Below are 17,910 nucleotides of genomic sequence, written 5' to 3'. Positions count from 1 at the left end.
ATGTAAATAGCATCTCGCACAGATCGACCTGTTATAATGTTCACTTCTTCGCCTCGTATCCCCTCAGTCCATCCAAGATCCTCCACACGCCCCACGCTCCCGGATCAGGCACTTCCCGCTTCTTCAGATCCTCCTGGTTGACATACGCACCCCTTCCGGCCTTGGCGACCAGCTCCTTGGTCTTCTCCGCGGCGGCGTAGGCGTCGTCGGCGGCAGAAGAGAGACCTTTGGAAGGGAGGGAGGCGGTGAATGCGTCCAGCGGGTCGACGAGGGTACGCGATGGAGGTCGAGCGCGAGTGTCTACACGTCAGTTCCAGCCTCCAGCACAATCAAAGACGGGACGTACATTTGTATAGCGTCTCCTGCGCGTCCGAGGCAGCTTTGGCCCATACTTCCGGGGTCGTAGATTTTGAGCCCGAAGTCGCTGCTTCGCGAAGGGATCGACCGAGACCAGCAAAGAAGATCCTGCAACGTCAGCAGATGTCCCACTCCCAATGGACCCGGAATAAGGTGGATTGAAATACAACTCACGAGTAGAGAGCCCCACTCGTGCCGCCCATGTCCTCCTCGACGACCTCAGCAATCACGCCCACATCCTCAATGACGTTCTGGCCCTTGATCTTGCCATCCTTGATAGCGTTCAAGATGCCCTTGGCGCCGGCTTCGAGCGTAAGACCAGCGTCGCCATCCCCAGCGATCTGGTCTTGCTTGGTAAGCTCCGGCTCGGCCTCGATGAGTGCGTGGCATGCGCGAGTGATGGCAGCGAGGAAGGCATTCGAGTCGAGTGCTGAACGTTAGCGAGACCTTCTGAGCAGCGAACACTGGACTTACGAGCAAGATCCACCTCCTTGGCCGCCTGAGCGTGCGCAACCGCCTCCTTCTCCTCCGATACCACCCCGGGTTCGGTAGCAGCATAGTACTTCCATCCAGGCGCACTAGCGGGTGCGTCCAGCAGCGACAGAATCTGGTCGGACGAGTACCCGTCCTTGTCGCCCGATCGGGGCAGGAGTAGCAGCGTGAGCGAGAACCCGGGCATACTGAGCGAAGTCATGAATGCCCCGCTCATGATCCGTCGGACCTTGATCTTCTTGCCAGCAAGCCATTTGTTGGCTATACTATCAGCTTCTCCCCTTCAGACTTGTTCACAGAACAGAGGACATACCTTCATTGACGATCCCACCCATCTCCAGCTCAGATACGGCGCCAAGACCGTTAACGAGCAAGACGACCTCGTCCGACCCGTCGTTCTGGAAAGGGACGAAAGAGCGGTCTGTGTCGGTCGTATCGACGATCTTGGACAGCATCTGGTCGACCAGCTCAGCGGTAGTTCCGAGGGCGTGCTTGGAAGTACCGGACTCGTTGTGGATGCCCATACCGAGTTCAAACTCGTTCTCGCCGAGATGGGACTCGCCGGACTTGGTACCGGGTACCTGGTCGTCAGCATCCCACTCTTACTCTTCACAAAGGGGAGGCTAGCGAGTGGAAGAGCTTACATGACAGTGGTCTAGCCCAATACCGAGCGTACCAAGACGGGTACACGCGTACCTGGCGAGCTTTTCGCACTCGTCCAGATCTCCACCTTTGTCCGACAGAGCAGAAGCAAGCTTATACACGAGGATAGTACCAGCGAGACCTCTAGATCATCAGCTACGACCTCGAGATCCTCTCCTTGACCTTGACCGAACTCACCGTCGTCCGACAATACTACCCTGCACCTTGCCCACCGCAACATCATCGCCCACCATGACGACCCTAACGTCCCCCTTGCCTCCAGCTCTATACTGCTCTGCCGCCAGCCCAAAGTGCAAAGCGTCCCCTGTATAGTTCATGACCACGACCAAGCTCCCCTTGGGGGAGCTGACGAGGTCGATCCCGCGCCTGATCTGTGCGACGTTCGGGGACGCAAAGATGTTGCCGCAGATGGCGGCGTCCAGGAGGCCCGGACCGACGAACCCGGCATGGGCAGGCTCGTGCCCTGATCCACCGCCGGAGAGGAGGGTGACACGGGGCTCGGCGCCGGTAGGGCGGTAGATGACTGCAAGTCAGCTGAGTCCGGTCAGGCAGAGAGGGGATGAGAAGGATGTACCCCGTTGCGCTTCATCAAGCTTGATGTTGGGATTCAAAGCGACCAAGCCCTTGAGCGAGTCGACCACTAAGGTCTGGGGGGTATTGAGAACGTGTTTGTCTGTCCCGTCAGCTGTGCCAAGGGGAGGTAGCGCGGCGAGCTGTGACCAAGAGGGAGACGTACGGGCGGACATGTTCGCAAGGACAATCTTTGGGTTGGCTGGATTCGCTCCCTGTTGTCTGTTCTTTTCAAGTCACTTTTGTACCGGTTAAGCGTAGGGGAGCTGCTGAGATTACGCTTGCTGGGGCCACTGCCCCTCCCCGCCTTATAGCTTGGGCAAAAGTGGACCATCTCTTGGTCGACGGTAAGTGACGGATATCGGCTCCGGCCCGCTCAACTTACCCGCTAACCTAGCCGCGCGGATTTCAGGCTAATCTCCGCTAGCCATCCGCTCCTATATCAAGTCCAGCTGCTGAGAGCTGATGACGGCGAGCTAGCGACGGAGGTTTTGGCCAGCCGAGCAACAGACAGCTGCACACACATGAACAACACAGAAGATCAACGACCCGGATGATCAGCACAATCTGCATCGAATCTCCGCTACACCTCCGCCGCTCAATCCCGCTTCGCATGCCCAACCGCCAGCGTTAGGGTACTGGGCAGCTTCGTGTCCCCGACGGTCATCAACAACGCGATACTGCCCACTACCAGCGACATCAACAGCAAAGTCGAGAAGACGATGATGATAAAGGGACTAAACGACATCAGCTACTTTCTCGCCTGGTCCGAGGTGTACCTAGCTCACATGGTATAGTCCGCCTTCTGGCACTCTGATCCAGCATACCCCGAGCTGCACTTGCACCCCCAGCATTCCTTGTCCCCGACTTGGCCAAGCATGGTGCACGACCCGTGGTCCGAGCAGGATGTCGAGTCCGAACAGGCCGATTTGGACTTGTAGCACACGGGCGTGGAGTCGTTGAATGAGCGCTCTTCGATGGTGTTGATGGAGCGCTTGGAGTGGAAGGTGGCCTGACTGGACTGCTGGGGCATGATGATGATCATGAGCGGTGGCGAGTCGGGTTGAGACATCTATGGCGCATCAACTGTGCTCTTCATACTTACCCAGCGACAGCCAGGGCAGAACGTGCGAGTGTTGAGCAAGTAGACATACCGCCTGGAGCCCAGCTTGGACGCTCTTTGTCCCCTCCTCCCATTCCTCGCTGCCCTCCTTGACGTTTGCGAGCCCGCTGACCCGGACAGCCTCCCACGTGCTCGTACGCAGGTTTGCCAAGAATGGGATGAGCTCCTTCTCGGACAGCGCAATGAGAGCCGACAGCTCCTGATGGAGAGCAGCTGCAGCTTCTAGATCTTGTCAGCGTGGGATTTCCAACAACATGGACTATGAATCTGGACAAAGGATAAGAGCCTAGAGAAATTGAGGACAAGGGGACTAGACGTACTTGTACCGGTCATCTCCAAGCCATCGACAAAGTCCTTGACGTAGTCGGGCATCTTGGCGAGTATCTCGCTGAAGAATGACTGTGCGCGCTCGAGATAAGGCGCAAACAGGGAAGCAGCGTCATCGTCGTTTTGGAGATAGAACGACGGTTCGTGTTGCAGATTTGTGGGCAAAACAGCTGGGATATCAGCACCATGTCCGCGGACAAAAAGTCTCCCCAGTCCAGTGAGGTCGAGCACTCACCCTGCGGCGACACCCCTCCATCCACAATGACGATCCTCGCCCCATCGACCTCCTTCCTCCCACCCCAGATACCCATGAGATGGCCCCACATCCCCTCATCCGCCGGCATCTCGTCGAAATCACTGGCGTGTGCGCCTAGATGATGGTTCAGCACCGCCTTGGCCTGGTCGGCTGATAATGTCGGTGCGGATGCATGAGGGGAGGAAGGGGACGGGTGGAGATAGACCTGGATTTGCTGCGAGGAGGCGGAATGTGAGCGGGCTTGGGCGAAGGTGGCGAGGAGCAGGGAAAATGGGAGGAGAAATGCTGAGAGAGCGGAGAGGCGCATGATGGCGGCTCGGGCGGGTCTAGGGGGCCTGTGAGAGGTTATGGATGTTGACGATGCAGAGGCTATACTCGATAGAGTGCGAGGAGTTGTCGCTGCTGTCGCTGGTCGATCTCAGAGATAGATAAGTGGGAGGCACTTTTAGATACACCTCACACCTCACACCTCGCGCCCAACCGAAGCGAGCACAAGCAGCATCCACCTTTCAATCTAGACATCATGGCGACCTCATCCTCAAGTACCACCAGCTACCCCGTAGTGGAGTATGCTATCTTTGACATGGATGGATTGCTAAGTGCGTTTGATCGGCCCCATCGCTGCAGCGCATCTCAGATCTCACGTGCGAATCGAGCTGATCGTGAAGTGTGAGCCCGCGACACTCTGACCTATCTATGCTTGCAGACTGACGTCCACTCTTACAGAGACTCCGAAGTGAGTGCTAATGGCATTCCATCATGGCTGATACTGATGGACTCAGCGAATCTATACCGATGTCACGAGTACGCTTCTTTCCCAAGCGTTTTCGGCCGGAAGAGACTAACGGTTGGCTAGATATTATTCTCGGTCGGTATGGCCATACCCTGTCCTGGGAGGTCAAAGCTGGCGTGATGGGAAAAGGTGACTCCCATGGTCCCCAATACCCTGCTTCGTGGCTGATCTTGTCAGTCCAACGGCAAGCGGCCGAGTACATCCTCGCGGCCTATCCGGACGTCAAGGAGCACATGACGGCGGATGAGTACCTCGACGAGCGGAACGAGATGCAACAGGCGCTGTTCAAAAAGGTGCCGCCTATGGCTGGAGCGGTGCACCTCGTGCAGAGCCTGGTGAGCGACCTCGACTTGTTTCGCCCCTTCTCCGCGGGCCACTGCTGATGGGATAGCATGCGCAAGGGGTGCCCTTGGCTTTGGCTACCGGATCGACGTACGAGAACTTCCTGTACAAAACGGTCAGCTCACACACCGCTGCTCCTTGCGCCCATGCGATAGCTGACTTGCCAGGGCCACCTACCGCACATCTTCTCCCTCTTCCCCGCAGACTGTATCGTCACTGCCGACTCTCCGTCCGTCAAGCCAGGTAGGGGCAAGCCACACCCTGATATCTTCCTCGCTGCCGCTGCTACACTGGGTATGTCCTATCTAGTGCTCACGACTAAACTGCTGCCAGAGCTAATATTCTAGGTCGAGATGTAGGAACGGCAGAGGCATGCACGGACGCTCAGAGGGAAGAACGGAAACGAGCTATAGTATTTGAAGATGCTGTCCCCGTAAGCCGCTCCACATAAGAGGGTCTGAGCACAGGCTGATGTATCAGGGCGTCAAGTCAGGTGTAGCCGCCGGTATGAACGGTACGTCCCTTCCCTAGCCTGCACATAACATGGGGAAAGCTAACCCTCCCAGTAATCTGGATACCCGACCCGAACCTCCGCGCCTTGGCGCCGGATGAGGACTATGGAGCTGCGCAGGTCCTGATGTCGCTGGAAGATTGGGATCCGGTGCAGTGGGGTCTCAAGGCGTTTCCCTCTCCTTCGGCAGCCAGCTACTCGAGTAGGTCGCAATAAGTCTAGGGAATGCGAAACTCATACTCGAGCTGCAGCTCTGGTCCGCATCTAGAGTGTCATGCTGCTTGTCCCGATCGTGTTGCAGAGTGGTACTGATTCATCTTATCATTGCTACCTATCATTGCGTATCGTCGACTCCGCGTCTACCTATTGATACAAGATTATAATCCTCACAAGTATTATACAACTATGGCCGATCCCCTATATATATTCCCCTCTTTTGCTCAAACGACCACCCACTTCCCCCCATCCACCAACGACGTATAGCTCCCCTGCCTCTGCGTCCGCCCCCTCTGGTCCTCCAATCCCGACATCTGCATCTCCGCCTTGGGCCTTGGTGTGTCCCTCCGTGTCAACTTGGGCCTCACGAACGCCGCCCCGGTAGATGGTGGCAGAGGCACCGCAGCGCCCCGGCTGAGCTTTGGCCTTCCCGCGAGAGGGTACTTGCGCGCAAAGGGAGACTCCGAGGGAGACTCGTAGACTGTCGGTGTGTCCAGGAGGATCTCGACGTCCACCTCGAGGTTCGGGTTGTGTGGGTGAAGGACCGGGGTGGAGAGAACGGGGGAGCGGGAGGAGCTGGAGCTGCTAGAGCAGGAGGAAGAGGCGGAGCTCCGGCGGCCCGAGAGGGTAGGGGTTTGGGGCAGTTGAGGAGAAGAAGGGGTGTATCGGGCGTACTTAGGTGCAGAGCCGGAGGAGGAGGTGCTGGTGGACCCAGAGCGCTTGAGGAGGCTGGGCGGTGTACGGCTCGGGAGGGTGGGTACGGCGAAGTGCAGAGGGGGTTGGGTAGCCGATGAGCGTCGGTGAGAGAGTGGTGGAGGGGCAGGGTGGGAAAAGGGGAAGGGTGTGCCTGGGCGGGGGTAGGTGGAGGTAGTGCTGGACATTGCGTCAAGTTGTGATTGGTATGTTTAGAGTAGGTACTCGTAATTGTGCTGGCGCGGTATGCTTGTTGTTGCTGCTGTGGGACGAGGGGAAGAGGGCAGGACATACCTCTGTCTTATACACCTCGCAGGCTCGGCCTCCACGTCCCCTCGCCGAGTCGAAATACCAAGGCCCAAGGCTGTAGGGCCCGAGGACGCGGCTCCGCAGGCCGCAGGTCTCCGCGGCAGCGGCAATTAATGGCGTAATCTTGATAATCTCTGAATCAGCCACCTATCGGGCCCGCGCGGCCGAGACCGCAGTAAGCACGCAGGCACGCAGTCAGCTGTAGAGTCAGCGGTCAGCCGCCGCGGGCGGGTCCGCGGCACCCTTACTCAGCATGCTCCAGGCGGTGCTTGGTCAGCTATTTTTCGCAAGAGGAGACGCGGCGATGTGGCGGCAAGGCGCAAGACCGAGGCCGAGGTGCCTGATGCCGTAACGCTAAGAAGGCCGAGCGTGTGGGGTCTCCTCGGCCAAGGCTTAGCAAGCTCGGCAGGGGAGATCCAGATCTTGCTCGAAGGGTCATCGATAAGGTGACTATAAGGTGTTAGCATGCCCATCACGATGCCGAATGATACCACAGACTCGACCCATGAGGTGGTCAGCGACCCACTCGGAGAAGGAGGTCGTATAGGCGAGAGTGAGCAGGGTGTCGGTGGTCCAAAAGACGTCCTTTGACTGAATTTACTGACCTGGGCCGACGCTTGGCCGACGCCGACGGGCATGAAGATACCGCTGGTCGCAGGGCTGCATTTTTAACGCATAACCATACATCAACCTGGTCCTACTTCCAGCTCATACTCATACTGACCAGTCCCAGCCATCGCACTGCTAGGGTACCCTCGCTCACACCCAAGGACGCCCATTTCAGTAATATGAAACTCATCATCACCGGAGCAACCGGAAACGGTAAGCCTTCTCCCGGTCGCCTTTCCTCCCTTCGCACCCAGCTCCCCACTACATAGGATACTAACATCTCAGCCGGCTCAGGCATCCTCGCAGCCGCCCTCGCCTCTCCTCAAATCACTCAAGTGACCCTCCTCTCCCGCCGACCCGTCCCCACTTCCCACCCCAAACTATCAACCATCCTCCTTCCCTCTGCCGAGCACCCCTCAGGCTTTGACGCGTGCCCGACCGACCTGGTCGAGAAGCTCAGAGGACATACTGGTGTGATTTGGGCACTGGGGATCAGTCAGACTCAGGTCTCCAAGGAGGAATATGTCAAGTATGTCTTCGCTCCAGAAGCAAGAAGGAGTCAGAGCTGAAGGACAGAATAACGCACGACTACACGATGAGCTTCGTCAAGGGTCTATCGACGCTCGGGACCCCTTCTCAGCCTTTCAAATTCATCTTTATCTCGGGCGAAGGGGCAGATCAGTCCGAAAAAGCCCGAACGCTCTTTGGGAACATCAAGGGCCGGACGGAGAAGGAGATCCGGCTGTCGGAGACCGAGGGGTTCAGGACGGTCTCTGTGCGACCCGGCGGCATCATCCCTATAGTTGAGGTGTGTGCCGTCGTTCCGTGAGACTTTGTGTGAAGCTGACTGCCTATAGCACCGCCCGGAAATGAGCTTTCTCATGAGGACAGGCCTACCTGCGCTGGGGGCGGTATTCCGAGCAGTCTATCCATCGATGGTCATCAACTCGGCCGATCTGGGTACGGCGACGGTGAGGATGGCGACGAGCGATTGGGGCTGGGATTTGAAGACCGAGGAAGGGTGGATTGGGAATGGGAGGTTGGTCGCGGCGTTGGCGGCTGCGAAGCACGCCCAGCAGGATATATAGTCTGCTATGGATTGCTTCACTGCGCCCGTTTCCACACACGGCATATAGCGAAGAAGGGAATGATCTGAGAAGTGCATGCTCTATACATGATGGGTCGTCATGTTCATTCCTTACTCTCCTCATTCTGCTTTCCTACTGGTCAACGAAGCCCTTCACCTGCTCCAGCCAGCTGACGTAGTCCTGAGTTGGGTCAGCTTACATTCGGTGTCATGCATAGTGGGCGGAAAGGAGCACAGCCCGAATGGTTCGGTGGCCATATTTGAAACAGTGAACACTTACCCGCTGCTCCTTGTACTCTGCGTATTGAAGGATGAACTGAGCTATTGCGGATCAGCTGGGCTCAAGTAAAGTCACAAGATCTGGAACGCACCAAGAGCATCGTCGACTCCACGTTCGGCCAGATAAGCCTGGAAAGAATCCTGCACGCCAGTATCGAGGTGCTCGAATTCTGCCCGTCAGCTCCTGCTCTCCCCCTCTCCACTTCTTCCTATCGACTTACGAGGCCCCATGTACCGTCCTCCCCTGACCCAATCCCCCTCATTCCCTTCCGCCAGCGCGACCCCCCTCTCAAACATCGCCACATTCGTAATCACCATGCCCTCCTCCCCCGCCTCCATATCCACGCTCATCGCGTTCGGGTGAGCCGGCTTGGAGATCACGAGCGAGACGGTAATGTAAGGCGGGGTGTCCTCTGCCGCGACGTCCTCTGCGCCCTCGTCGGCTACTGGCGCCGCTACGTGGTCGGGGTCTTCCTCTTCGGCGAGGGGGTCGATATCGGATATTTGGAAGGTGAGCTTCAAGCTGGTCTGTCAGCTGTGCTCCACGTGTCGTCCGAAGGGGTGAAGCTGACCTCTCACTCCCGAACTTCCGGGTGAGGACGACATCGTCCGCCCCTGGATTATCTTGGATCTCCCACGTCCTGTTCGAGCGGAATGTATCGAGGAACTCGGGGATCTCGGGTTGGGCACTGGTCTCCTGCACTTCGTAGGCGTGTTCTGCAGAGATAGCAGCGGACAGAACTGCATCACCTATCATGTTAGCTGACGAGTCCTATCCTCATACCACCATAGATGAAGAGCGCATGGAAGCAGCCAGACTTACTCTCGCCGTTCCCTAATCTCCGTTGAGAGATGGAGAAGGATCGGAACGCAGGTGCAGCGACTCGCGGAGCGACAGCTACGATCCGAGCGGGAATTGCGGATCGTGCGTTCAGCAGAGCACGGGCAGCGGGTCGGATAAGTCTGAGCGACATCGTAGGGGCTAATATCATGGGATGATTGAACGATTGAAGGGCGTAGATGGAGGTGTTCGACTTTTGGCACAGCAAGTGGAGGTACAGCAATTGCTCCCGTCCATAGGAGCCATGGGTGGTTCACAGTCGTCCACTGAAGAGGCAAAGCAGCTAGCTGCCGGTGAGAACCTAGAGCTCCCTTCGGTCACCAGACTGAACAAGATCAACAGATATTAAGACGTGTATATTTTACTTTTAATCATCTCCGGCCCCTATGCCTTCTTCCCCTTCTTCCCCTTGACCTTCCTGCCCTCAGCACCGCTCGTCTCCGCCCCACTCGTCACCTCTCCGCCACTCGTCAACTCCTCCGCGCCCGAGCTAGCCCCGGGCACACCCTTCCCACCCCGCTTCTTCAACTTGCTGCCCCCGCTCTTGAGGTGGTGCGCCGGGATCCATTCCTCCTCATACGGCTTGACGTCGGGATACACCTGGTTTTCCTGCTTCGCAACGACCACTGCGCGCTTGACGGTCCGCTTGGACCCCTTCTTGCCGGCCTGGTTGCCCATGAACGAGTTGTAGGCGAGCCATGCGCCGGCACCGAGTGCAGCGAGAAGGAGCGAGTAGACGAGGAGCAGGGACGGGTCGATCCAGCTCAGAGGGGGCTCGACAACCGAGACCGTCTGGTTGAAGGCGGTGATGGGAAGAATCTCCTTGGTTGTGCCGTCGGCGAGGTTGACCCAGACGGTGAGACCGACTTCGGAGGGGCGGTGTCTAGAAGTCAGCAGAGAATATGGGGACAAGGGGAATGAATACTCACTCGGAGTAGACGTTGAAAGGCGCAGAGTAGTTGGATCCGGACACAAGAGGGACGCCGAACCGAGTGATTGTCTGATTCTTGACCTATAACAATCAGCATTTCCTACAGCTCTGCAGTGCAAACAGAAAGCGTACCAAAGCCCAGTTCCGCAGAGGGTCGTGGTAGCTCGCACCGGCAGAAACGAGGGTATAGTTCTTCTTCCCGTTGTTGGCAAGGTGGATGAAGAGGTCGTTCCTCTGGCCGTTGACCAGTTCTGCCTCATCAGCACAGGTGTACGGTCAGATGTGAACGATAAACGAACGGCCGAAGGTGTTGGACTCGGGGAAGGTGGCCGTGACGGTCACATCGTCGGCAGCGTGGTGAGAGAAAATGCCTAACAGTCAGCTGCCGTTCACCGCGAACTACTGTCCATATCACAACTCACCCATGTTGGCTATGTGAGTATTGTGAGTAGGTGAGATGGTCTATAGAATATAGGACAAGGGTGGGGAGATAGAAAGATACCTTGCTGCTTGCGGACATGCCTGGTCGGTCGAGCAGGCCGATGACGATATAGGTAAGGGAGATCTGACTCCGCTAATACTTTTGTTCTTATCCCGCTAATAAAAAAGCCTATTTCATTAGAATCAATTTTGTATTCCCTAGCCCGTGCGTCAAAGTTTCAGGTCCACCAGAGGGCGAGGGCTGGTGCGCAACTCAAGCTGAGACATGCCTTTCACCTCTCGTTCGTCATCACAGCAACAACACTAGCACTTGACCATGCTCTCGCTCTCAAATACCTCAACATGACAGCGGTATTCCAAGAAATCCCCTTGCGGGATATCCCGTCCCCCGTATCGGGTCGCGCTACCGATGTTGCGACGCAGAGGAGCTCGAGCGTCCGAGTGAGCAGTCCTGAGCCGCTCGAGCCTGGTTCGGGGCATGGGAGGGATAGCTTGATTGAGACCAGGGAATATGTAAGCTGACACCTTCACGTCTGGGATGTGCTCGAGCTGACACTCTAGTATGGCCTCAGCCCAATGGCCGGTCCCTCAACCTCTCAATCCCACCGCTCGAGATCCATGTCGGGCCGCCAATCGCATAACCGCTCCACCTCCAATGCTACCTCCAGACTCTCCTCTACCTCCCGTCCGACTTCGCCGGATGCGAAGCGGCCCATATCGTCCATGTCTGCTCGGTCGGCCGTACCATTGCCTCTGTATCGAGGGTTTCTTAGTCCAAAGAAGCCGAAGGCTGCCATTCGGCTGGAGCAGCGACAGAGGGAGGCGAGCGCAAGTAGGGAACAGCACCCGCAGGGGGAGGAGGAAGAAGCAGCCGAGGGTGGAGATGCCGGACTTGTGGGCATGGAGTCGGGGAGAATATCGGAGGAAGCAAGGGGAAGTCTGCCTTCTCAGCCTGAAGGAGAGCCGGAGGATCTGCCTCATACGGCCTCTACGAGCGACGGGAGGCCCAACGGGCACGCAAGCAGTGGCTTCCCCGAGCCAATATATGGCCGGCCCCCAAATATTCGGCACAGCCTCGCCGAACAGTCCTCCCAGCACGCCACCCACGCCGAATACAGCTCGGACGATCTCGTACCTACTCGGCATAACCAGTACCCCTCCTCCGGGACCTACGTGGACGAGGAGAAGGGCCATGGTCATGCTCATCCTCGGCACGCCAAACTGTCCCCTCCTCGGCGTCCGTCGTATCACGAACGCGGATCCAGTCGGCGGTCTTCGAGGAATCTGGAGCGGCCGCAGCGGCGGTACCAGCTCTTTGAGAATCCTCTGTCGACGTTCCTGTTCAAAGGTCATGCGATGACGGGCGGGGATAATCTGTATTCGGTGGGATTGGTCCTTGTGCTGTTGTTTGGGATCACGGGGGTCTGGTTTGGGACGACAGGGGTGTGGTATTGGCGCTATGCGGGGGAGTATGGAATGGCCAAAGGAGGGGGGGTAGCAATTGATATCATCTTTGTGTGAGCTGATCGAAGCTTCCGTTCCACATGCGGAGCCATAAAGCTGACACGACAGGTATCTCTTCGGTCTGACATTATCCTCCTTCCTCGCCGCATCCCTCAGAGAACCAGGTCAGCTGGCCGTCACGCGAATTCGGTCAGACAAAGCTGACCAGGCAGGTATCATACCCCGGGACTTAGACCCCAGTCCGCCGATGTCTCAAGGCGAGACCGACAGCTGGCGTCAGCCGCTCGACCGGGAATTTGCAGTCAAACAGGGTCGAGTCGTCGTGCGGTATTGCGAGACTTGTCGGAGTTATCGACCTCCTCGGGCTAGTCACTGCCGCTTGGTCAGTTTCGTCGCTCAGTTATGCTCTGGGAACAAAGCTGATGCTATAGTGCGGCAACTGCGTGGATGGAATCGACCACCACTGCTCGTACCTCCAGACCTGCGTTGGGAAACGGACATACCTGGCCTTTCTCACTCTCCTCGTTTCAGCGGTAAGCTGTCAGTTGCTCTTAGAAGGCATAGAAGCTGACACCAGCAGTTCATCTCGGCAATCTATCAGGTCGTGTTCTCCGCCATCCACTTCTCGCTGCTATGTCACGGCGATTCCATCGGATTCGGGACAGCTCTACAGCGGAGCCCGGGCGCAGCAGTCAGCTTTCTCATTGGTGTGGCGGTTCTACCGGGCATTGGCTTCCTCCTGATATATCATCTCCGCGTGAGCTACTCCGTTCTTCCACGACTGTGACTCCGATCGAGCTGACCGCCCAGCTCCTCCTGTACAATCTCACCACCGTCGAGCAAATCCGCGCATCAGCCTCATCCAATCTCCTCAAAGCGACCAAAAGGCCCGATAACCCCTTCGCGGCCGATTCAATCCTAAGCAACGTCCTCCTCTCTACGTTGGGCAGACCGCAGTTCCCAAGTTGGGTGCAAGGGTGGAAGGTCGTACAGCCTGAACGGAGGACGGTGAATCCCGCGTTGACGGAGGAGAGGTGGGTCAAGATGGGGTATGATAAGGGGATGCGGTAACATGCTTAGTCGGTCAGTGGGTTAGTTAGTGGGGGTATTGTATTGTATCTAGGCCAATCCATTAATGCATCTTTGGATTTAGGGAGAATCGCGAGCTGGCACGTGCAGCAAATCAAGCTTTACTGTCCAGCTTTTGCGCCATCTTCTTGATCATCCTCGCCAAATCGTCCGCCTCGTCCTGCGCCAACTTGGCCGACTTTTCGATAGTCATAGCTGACGCGTCAGCTGTGTCGTATACACCCGGTATGCGAAGTCGAGGTAAGGATCAACAACTCACCTTCCGTCAAAGCCGGGAACGTGGTCGCGCCATACCCCAGCCATTTCCCAGGAGCAACGCCCTTGTGGCGATACCACTCCCGGTCCCTGATCCCTTCTTCGCTGATGAAACCACCTTCGAAAGACTGGAGGAGACCGTTGATCGCCCGAACTTCCGCGAGGAGTCGCTTGATCTCTTCGATCTTCTTCTTGGGGAGAGAAGGCGGCGCGGGAGGAGGGTGCGGGTGGTGCGGGTGGTGAGGCGGGTGTGGCGGGTGGGGTCCGTGAGGCTCGTGTGGCGGATGAGGCGGGTGAGGGGGGCGAGGCTCATGAGGCGGGTGAGGCGGGTGCGGCGGCGTAGGCGGGTGAGGGTGATCCGGCTCCTTAGGCTCCTTGGGCTTAGGTAGATGAGGCATACCAGGGATATGCGGAATCTCTGGCCATCCCGTCTTCTCCACCTCCGACCCAGACTCGACGTTCCACCGGTCCATCAACTGACCGACGCCCGAGCTGCTCCCTCCGCATCGCTTCGGCCAGAATTGGCTCCACGCGCTCTTCTTGCCCTTCTTAGGGGGCTTAGGCAGGATCTTGTGCAGTTTCTTGTGCACGGTAGCCTTGTGCGCGTCGAGTGTGTGGGAAGAGTTGATGAGGTGGTAGATGGAGCTGTTGAGGGCCGAGAAGTCGACTTGGGACGAGTAGTTGCCGTCCTTGGCGATAGTTTGGACTCTGTATGTGTCAGCTGATGTCAGATCTTGGCAGTGACCGTCATTCATGAAGCTCACTTGGAGAGGTAGTACAGCAGCTCGTACGAGTACTGAGTGGTGTTGATGGGCAGGATCAAGCTATCGGCCATGCGCAGAGCTGCGAGAGTCAGCAGGAACATGGCCTAGTGAAGCTCATGATTCACTCATCAATCCCAGAACCTTGGCGATATCCGTGTGCCTGTGGAAGCCAGGGTCGGCAAACCTGAAAGATGAGCTTGATCCCACTCGGCGAGCACGATTGTAAACTCACTTCTCCTGCCAGGTGAACGAGTCGTAGATACTGTGGTAGTGGTACACCGCATCCTTGGGTCCGCCTACGGGATCAGCTTACGGTCCGCAGCATACAGGCATTCGCAAACTCACCCTTGAAGCCCATGTCCGTCGCGGCAACCTATATTGTCAGCTGTGTTCGATGTCCGCCTACAGGCGGGAGGTAGCTCACACCGTATCGCTGCAAGAATGCAGTAAAGTCCGATCCACTTCCCAGCGGTCCAACCCAGTTATCGGGCCCAGCGCTGAAACTGGCACTAGCATCCGCCTCATCAGGCATCAAACCCTGTACCTCTGCGCGCCAAGTGTGCCAGTCGCTCCCGTCGAGCCGGGCGTCCCAGACGCTCTTGCTCGAGTTTGAGGAGGAGATGACTTGTTCGGCGGCATTGCGGACGAGCCATGCGAGGGACTATGGGTCAGCTCTGGCGTCTGGCTAATCAGCTGTACAGAAAGGACGTACGGGCGAGGCGGAGGCTTCAAACTTGGATCCGCCGACAGAAACGTCGGTGTTCAAGTAGGCGACAGCTGAGTTGTCAGCTCGAGTCATGCGGCGGAGTAGAGGGGGAGCACGTACCGTGGGCTGAGATCCACTCCCCAAAGTCCTCAGTCCATTCCGTACTTCCAATCAAGCCATACTCCTCCGCGTCCCAGCTGGCGAGGATGATAGTTCGAAGAGGTTTCCAACCTTGTTGAACGAGCTCACCGAGACCGCGCACCATCTCGTGCATTGAGGCGGTACCGGAAGAGGGGTCTGCGGCGCCAAGGACCCAAGCTGTATCATCAGCTGCAGCTCGACATATCCGGAACAGACCAACTCACCGTCTCGGTGGTTCCCGACGATAACTACCTCATCAGAGATATGTCCGGGGATAGTAGCCATAGTATCTGACAGTCAGCTCTAATTCCCCTGAAGACGCCATAAACCTACTCCAGATAGGCATGACTCTTGTGTTGACCTCATTGCTCATCTCCAGCTCGACCTCGCTCGGCCCAGTCCAGTACTCGACGCCCTTGTACTCGAGCCCGCCGACCCATTCTTGCCCGAAGTCAGACACCTTCATCCCCTTTCCATTGAGGGCAGTCAGGATGGGAAGGGCGTCTTCGTACGAAATAGGGAGGGAGGGGATCTTGGGGACGCTTGACGCGGCTTCACGGGTGGCGTTGCGGTAAGCGGGTACACCGGGGGTGGTGGGGTCACCGGGGTACTTGGACAGCTGTAGGATCAGCTACGACTCTGTTCTCGTCAAGGAAGGTATACTGACGAATTGCACGCTTCCCCTCTGGACACTGCTGGGCTGTTCATGTCAGCTAGTGTCCACGCCTGATAGAGGCGGGTGAGGGGCCTCGAGCTTACCTGTCGAGCAGGCCCATCCGGGTACGCCTTGTAACCGTGCTCCTCGGTGAACTCGCCATCATCCCCTGGGTCACTGTAGATCAGGACACCAACTGCACCAGCTTCCTCGGCAGCTATTACGATTAGCTCGATTCATGCGAAGTAAAGTGGGAGATCATGTCTCACCCTTGATCTTCAATCCGCGGAAGACGCCGCCGTACTTGGTCAGCACAATCTTGCCCTTGAGGTCAACTCCTGCGATGATCAGCTTTACATTCTCCCCTCGATGACATGCCGACTGACCCTTCTCCTCCAGGAGCTCGAAGTCCTTCTTCCGCCCATACCCAGCATAGACGTACTGTCCCTTGACATGCCCCGAGACACTCAGACCATGGAAGACCCGGACTTCATCCCTGAGGATCGAGTCCGGATCGCCCTCGACGATATCCTCGCTTAGCTTGGCATGCACAGGCGGGTCAGAGTGCAGGGTGACGAAGGAGGAAACAGGGGTGTTCATGACCGGGTAGTACTGAAATTCAGCACGTTCCTAAGCCTCTATGTGGACGGACTTACCGTATCAACCCAAACACCCATCTTGCCAGTGGAGTTGTACACTCGAGCTTGAGACTCAGAGCTTCCAGCCTCGAAGACAAAGTCTTCGGGGCCCGATACCGGGAGACCAAGCGCGCGCTCCCATTCGGATTTGAGGGAGACGGCGTCGAGGAAGTCCCAGCCTGATCCGGCGATATGCGCGTGGTCGGTGTATCGGTGCGAGGCACTGGATGTCAGTTAAGGGTACAGGAGGTCGCAGGGTGGACTCACGCTCGGACGCTGTTGTTATTCGGCACAGAGAGGAAGACCTTCTCGGCAAGACCGGGCGGGAAGAAGTGAGGGTGCTCATCGGGTCCGCCATGATGACCGTGCTTTCCGTCTTTACCATGTTTGCCGTGCTTGTGCTTGTGATCATGGTCGTGCTGGTCGTGATGATCGTGGTGATCATGGTGACCGTGCTTGCCGGAATGATGGTGCTTGTCGTGGTGATCGCCATGGTGGTGTTTCCCAGACTTGACGGCCGCCCTCCAGCCCTTTTGCGCGACGCCAGCCCAGTATCCGCTCAGACCTGCGTCCGTACCGCCAAGCTCTCCAAACGGCACCATCTCTGGCTCATGTTTGAGGAGAGTCTGGACCCCATCCAGCATCGTCCACGCTCCCCACACGAATAGCACAGCCGCGAGGGCTTTCCGGGCCCGCGCAGAAGGCCCACGAGTGGCCTTCGCTGATCGGTCCTGTTCCGTGGAAGCGCCATGCTCGACGGCGACGAGCCCCTTCTCGTCGGCGAGTAGCGGCTCTTGCTTTTCCTTATCCATGATGAATTATAGTGGGAAGAGAGAATAGATATCGCTCCACATGGCTCGCTCCAGCTGAGATCTGTCATTACGGCATTCCGTCGCTCTTCTCCGATGGGTGTAGAGTGCAGCGCGGGGTGTGGCAGAAGCGTGCGTTGGGGGACCGATGAGTATCGTCGTTTCTGGTTCGTTTAAGGGAGAAGCTAGGTGCAGATCCAGTAGAGTGAGCGCAGGCGGAGGGCGGGTACGGTTCTTGAGGCTTCGTTGATAGCGGAGACGATATCCATGGGGTGCGGAAGCTGATCGCTGAATCGGGAACAAGTCTCCTGTCGGTCGAGCTCTCCCAACTCGGCAGGTCAGTCCCACGCACTCAGGAAGTGAGCTAGAAAGGCCTGCGATGAAATGGCCGATACCTGTGCGTGATACGCGAGTCTGAGTGACTTTGTATGCTCCACTCTGCAAGACACATTCCGCCACGTTCGATTAATGTTTCAGATTTTCCCCTGAAACACACACGCGTCATTCCTCCTCCTTTCCATCAGCTGGGACGCGACCAAAATTCGAATT

At 57.3% G+C, this 17,910-nt stretch overlaps 9 protein-coding genes across 9 annotated transcripts; 3 read left to right on the top strand and 6 right to left on the bottom strand.

Moving 5' to 3' along the window:
- Window positions 1-40: 40 nt before the first annotated feature.
- On the bottom strand, window positions 41-2,258 carry MKK02DRAFT_40105 (putative dihydroxyacetone kinase 1; the record flags this gene model as incomplete). Its single annotated transcript, XM_053090955.1, has 9 exons — window positions 41-300; window positions 347-465; window positions 532-787; window positions 832-1,110; window positions 1,163-1,430; window positions 1,494-1,635; window positions 1,690-2,035; window positions 2,087-2,185; window positions 2,249-2,258. 9 exons carry the CDS (start codon window positions 2,256-2,258, stop codon window positions 41-43), a joined length of 1,779 nt encoding a protein of 592 aa, XP_052949557.1.
- A 422-nt stretch (window positions 2,259-2,680) lies between these two features.
- MKK02DRAFT_40104 (uncharacterized protein) lies at window positions 2,681-4,095 on the bottom strand (the record flags this gene model as incomplete). Its single annotated transcript, XM_053090954.1, has 5 exons — window positions 2,681-2,819; window positions 2,871-3,154; window positions 3,237-3,427; window positions 3,526-3,702; window positions 3,768-4,095. 5 exons carry the CDS (start codon window positions 4,093-4,095, stop codon window positions 2,681-2,683), a joined length of 1,119 nt encoding a protein of 372 aa, XP_052949556.1.
- A 216-nt stretch (window positions 4,096-4,311) lies between these two features.
- MKK02DRAFT_40103 (HAD-like domain-containing protein) lies at window positions 4,312-5,650 on the top strand (the record flags this gene model as incomplete). The annotated part of the gene is made up of 7 exons (XM_053090953.1): window positions 4,312-4,387; window positions 4,759-4,916; window positions 4,973-5,038; window positions 5,091-5,217; window positions 5,271-5,356; window positions 5,404-5,437; window positions 5,490-5,650. 7 exons carry the CDS (start codon window positions 4,312-4,314, stop codon window positions 5,648-5,650), a joined length of 708 nt encoding a protein of 235 aa, XP_052949555.1.
- A 224-nt stretch (window positions 5,651-5,874) lies between these two features.
- MKK02DRAFT_29760 (uncharacterized protein) lies at window positions 5,875-6,531 on the bottom strand (the record flags this gene model as incomplete). Its single annotated transcript, XM_053087899.1, has 1 exon — window positions 5,875-6,531. The coding sequence occupies one exon, from the start codon at window positions 6,529-6,531 to the stop codon at window positions 5,875-5,877; it is 657 nt and encodes a 218-aa protein (XP_052949554.1).
- A 909-nt stretch (window positions 6,532-7,440) lies between these two features.
- On the top strand, window positions 7,441-8,349 carry MKK02DRAFT_40101 (uncharacterized protein; the record flags this gene model as incomplete). The annotated part of the gene is made up of 4 exons (XM_053090952.1): window positions 7,441-7,474; window positions 7,547-7,790; window positions 7,838-8,069; window positions 8,119-8,349. 4 exons carry the CDS (start codon window positions 7,441-7,443, stop codon window positions 8,347-8,349), a joined length of 741 nt encoding a protein of 246 aa, XP_052949553.1.
- A 132-nt stretch (window positions 8,350-8,481) lies between these two features.
- MKK02DRAFT_18919 (aerobic respiration-related protein) lies at window positions 8,482-9,601 on the bottom strand (the record flags this gene model as incomplete). The annotated part of the gene is made up of 6 exons (XM_053086020.1): window positions 8,482-8,529; window positions 8,629-8,669; window positions 8,720-8,797; window positions 8,849-9,150; window positions 9,200-9,377; window positions 9,451-9,601. The coding sequence occupies 6 exons, from the start codon at window positions 9,599-9,601 to the stop codon at window positions 8,482-8,484; spliced, it is 798 nt and encodes a 265-aa protein (XP_052949552.1).
- Window positions 9,602-9,852: 251 nt separating this feature from the next.
- On the bottom strand, window positions 9,853-10,825 carry MKK02DRAFT_29757 (uncharacterized protein; the record flags this gene model as incomplete). Its single annotated transcript, XM_053087898.1, has 5 exons — window positions 9,853-10,351; window positions 10,398-10,480; window positions 10,532-10,650; window positions 10,699-10,770; window positions 10,822-10,825. The coding sequence occupies 5 exons, from the start codon at window positions 10,823-10,825 to the stop codon at window positions 9,853-9,855; spliced, it is 777 nt and encodes a 258-aa protein (XP_052949551.1).
- A 357-nt stretch (window positions 10,826-11,182) lies between these two features.
- MKK02DRAFT_40098 (DHHC palmitoyltransferase-domain-containing protein) lies at window positions 11,183-13,375 on the top strand (the record flags this gene model as incomplete). Its single annotated transcript, XM_053090951.1, has 7 exons — window positions 11,183-11,353; window positions 11,402-12,357; window positions 12,413-12,468; window positions 12,517-12,686; window positions 12,736-12,837; window positions 12,885-13,061; window positions 13,115-13,375. The coding sequence occupies 7 exons, from the start codon at window positions 11,183-11,185 to the stop codon at window positions 13,373-13,375; spliced, it is 1,893 nt and encodes a 630-aa protein (XP_052949550.1).
- Window positions 13,376-13,487: 112 nt separating this feature from the next.
- MKK02DRAFT_40097 (uncharacterized protein) lies at window positions 13,488-17,364 on the bottom strand (the record flags this gene model as incomplete). The annotated part of the gene is made up of 17 exons (XM_053090950.1): window positions 13,488-13,588; window positions 13,653-14,356; window positions 14,413-14,491; window positions 14,538-14,596; window positions 14,645-14,708; window positions 14,758-14,785; window positions 14,837-15,073; window positions 15,125-15,189; window positions 15,239-15,436; window positions 15,484-15,549; window positions 15,593-15,878; window positions 15,927-15,959; window positions 16,019-16,131; window positions 16,184-16,252; window positions 16,301-16,526; window positions 16,571-16,775; window positions 16,820-17,364. 17 exons carry the CDS (start codon window positions 17,362-17,364, stop codon window positions 13,488-13,490), a joined length of 3,078 nt encoding a protein of 1,025 aa, XP_052949549.1.
- Window positions 17,365-17,910: the final 546 nt, after the last annotated feature.

This window comes from Dioszegia hungarica (assembly GCF_025882075.1).
Source record: "Dioszegia hungarica strain PDD-24b-2 chromosome Unknown MKK02contig_2, whole genome shotgun sequence".
Classification (NCBI taxonomy): domain Eukaryota; kingdom Fungi; phylum Basidiomycota; class Tremellomycetes; order Tremellales; family Bulleribasidiaceae; genus Dioszegia; species Dioszegia hungarica.
Note: the sequence above shows the minus strand (reverse complement) of the source record. Positions and strands in the feature narration are given on the sequence as shown.